At 58.4% G+C, this 2,500-nt stretch overlaps 1 protein-coding gene across 1 annotated transcript in view; it reads right to left on the minus strand.

Moving 5' to 3' along the window:
- Positions 1 to 92: 92 nt before the first annotated feature.
- PTSG_11400 (uncharacterized protein) overlaps positions 93 to 2,500 on the minus strand; it is a gene marked incomplete at both ends in the record, with an annotated part of 2,994 nt that continues 586 nt past the window's right edge. The window contains 8 exons of the mRNA XM_004987535.1: positions 93 to 439; positions 709 to 853; positions 1,046 to 1,217; positions 1,296 to 1,479; positions 1,700 to 1,739; positions 1,904 to 1,993; positions 2,248 to 2,342; positions 2,454 to 2,500. The exon at positions 2,454 to 2,500 is cut by the window's right edge and continues 166 nt beyond it. Of these exons, the coding sequence (XP_004987592.1) occupies positions 93 to 439; positions 709 to 853; positions 1,046 to 1,217; positions 1,296 to 1,479; positions 1,700 to 1,739; positions 1,904 to 1,993; positions 2,248 to 2,342; positions 2,454 to 2,500 (1,120 nt within the window). The remainder of the gene's footprint in view (positions 440 to 708; positions 854 to 1,045; positions 1,218 to 1,295; positions 1,480 to 1,699; positions 1,740 to 1,903; positions 1,994 to 2,247; positions 2,343 to 2,453) is intronic.

Here is a 2,500-nt window from a genome sequence, read left to right on the forward strand (position 1 = left end):
ACGACACACACACACACACACACACACACACACACACACACACACACACACACACACACACACACACACACACACACACACATACATTCACACTACGCTGGCTGTACTCGCGCTGCTGTTGCTGCCTTCCTCCTCCTCCTCCCACCACTACCACCACCACCACCGCCACCCCCTGGCTGTGGTGGCCCCCTGTATCCAATCCCGCGGCGCCCCGCTGTCCCCTCAGCCTCCAGTGCCTCCACCAGCCCACCACCACGCCGGCCCACACCCTCCCCCGCACGCCACCCATGCTTGCGCAGGATCATGCTTCCCACACCCCTCGTGTGCCGCTCAAAGGGGGCATACCCGGGGTTGTGGTGGCGCCCCGCTGCCCCGGGCTGGGCGCGATATCCGTACGCGCGCATCTCAGCAACTTGCTCGCTCGTGCGATCGCCGTGGCCTTGGAGGCGGTGATAGGGGTGATGGTGGTGGTGGTGGTGGTGGTGGTGGTGGTGGTGGTGGTGGTGGTAGCAGTAGGATTTTGGGAGGGGGTGCGGGTAATGAAAAGGTGAGCTGTTGCGCATAGGCTGCAGCCGAGTGGTGGCTTCGATGCGTGTTGGCTTGGACAGTGGGATGACAAAACAAACAAATCAGACAAGAAGCAGTACCTCCTCTCCCCCCACCCCATCCCATCCCTTCACCGGCTCCACCTCCACCAGCGTAACACACCGAGGCCGTAGTGTGCGGTGAGATCGACGTCGTATTCGTCTGCGTTGCGCTCGTCAAAGTCGCCCTGCTGCGCATCCCAATACGCCGCGTCCGTGTACCACACAAGCGCGCTCGCATCCCCTTTGTCCCACGGATGCGCCACGCTCTAAGTCCATGGTGGTAGTGGTGGTGAGGGTATGGCAGGCAGCATGTTGGCGTGAGTGTATGGTCAAGCAAGCGTCAGCCAAGTTTAACCCCCTGTCACCCCTTGCCCCTCCCCTTCTCTGTCACGCAACATCGCCTCACGGCACACGTGCACGCATGCAAGCGTGTTGTCGCTTGGCAGCTGCACACGTACCTTCTCAAACAGCCTGTCCTTGCTTCGCTCCTGATCATTCTCATCATGTGGGTTCAATCCAATGTGCCGATCCCACTCCTCCTCTTCATCGTCGTCATCATCACCACCATCATCACCACCACCATCATCGTTGTCCTCGTCCACAATGGCACCCGCATCCACACGCATGCGCCTGCACAGTGACGGTATTGTGTGAATGCGTGAATATGTGTGAATATGCGTGCATGTGCATGACCTCTACACGCGTCACAGCGCCACGCTTGACCGCCAGCAACCCCATCCAACCATCACCTCGGGTGCTTGGGCGGGCGGACGGACAGGGCGCGTGCCAGCAAGTTTGGCCATGTGCCGGCGGGGTATCACGTGCAGTGGCGGTGGCGGTGTCTGCTTTGGTGCAGCAACAACAGCTGTACCGTAATCAAGCGGCACACGGCCTGGATAACACGCACGTGTGAGAGGGAACGAGCGAGCAAGTGAGACGGCGAGGCCTTGAGGAGGAAGGACGGCAAGGACGAACGTCAGGCAAGAAAGGGTGGGCTGCAACAAAGCTATCAGTCAAGGACACACACACACACACACACACACACACACACACACACACACACACACACACACACACACACACACACACACACACACACACATGACGCTCACCGTATCTGCGCTTGCGGCTGCGCACAAAGTCAAGCCCAAGCTGCAACAAGCGTGATGTGCAAGGCAATGGGTGAGGTGAATGTGGTGAACCTGCACCGAGCAACAGTCCACGGGGAACCAGAGCATGTGTGTGTGTGTGTTGTGTGTGTGTGTGTGTGTTTGTCTGTGTGTGTGTGTGTGTGCGATGGCGTGTTTGTGCAGTACCTTGCCAACGACCGGTGGCGGGAGCTGGCACGTGCGAATGAGCTCGTGATACAGGGCAGTAGGGGTGCCTACATTTCCATTCGGCATTGACTGCAAAGTGTTGGGAATTGGATGTGTGGCGGCACAAGCTTGAGCTTCACGCAGAGCCGCGAGCTCAGATGCAAGCACACACACACACACACATTTGTACACTCACATGTACACACACTCACACACACACGCACACGCACACGCACACGCACACACGCACGCACACACACACACACACACGCACACACACACACACACACACACACACACACACACACACACACACACACACACACACACACCAAACAACGTACCTTTGGCGGGTTGAGCTCTGGGAGAGTTGGGAGCTGGGGCGACTCTGGCACTTCTTCGACGACGACATCAAGGTCGGCATCCGCGTCACTGAGCTCTGCACACAGCGCAAGCAAGCAACACAGAAGTGTCAGCACAGTTTGAATCAAAACCAAAGCGTGTGGCTGGTTCTCATGTGTGCACGGCAGTCGAAGTTGCAAATAAGCACCTGTCTCCAGAGGCACGTCTGTGCTGAGGCGCCATGGCGTGCCGCTG

Source organism: Salpingoeca rosetta (assembly GCF_000188695.1).
Source record: "Salpingoeca rosetta unplaced genomic scaffold supercont1.57, whole genome shotgun sequence".
In the NCBI taxonomy this organism is placed as follows: Eukaryota; class Choanoflagellata; order Craspedida; family Salpingoecidae; genus Salpingoeca; species Salpingoeca rosetta.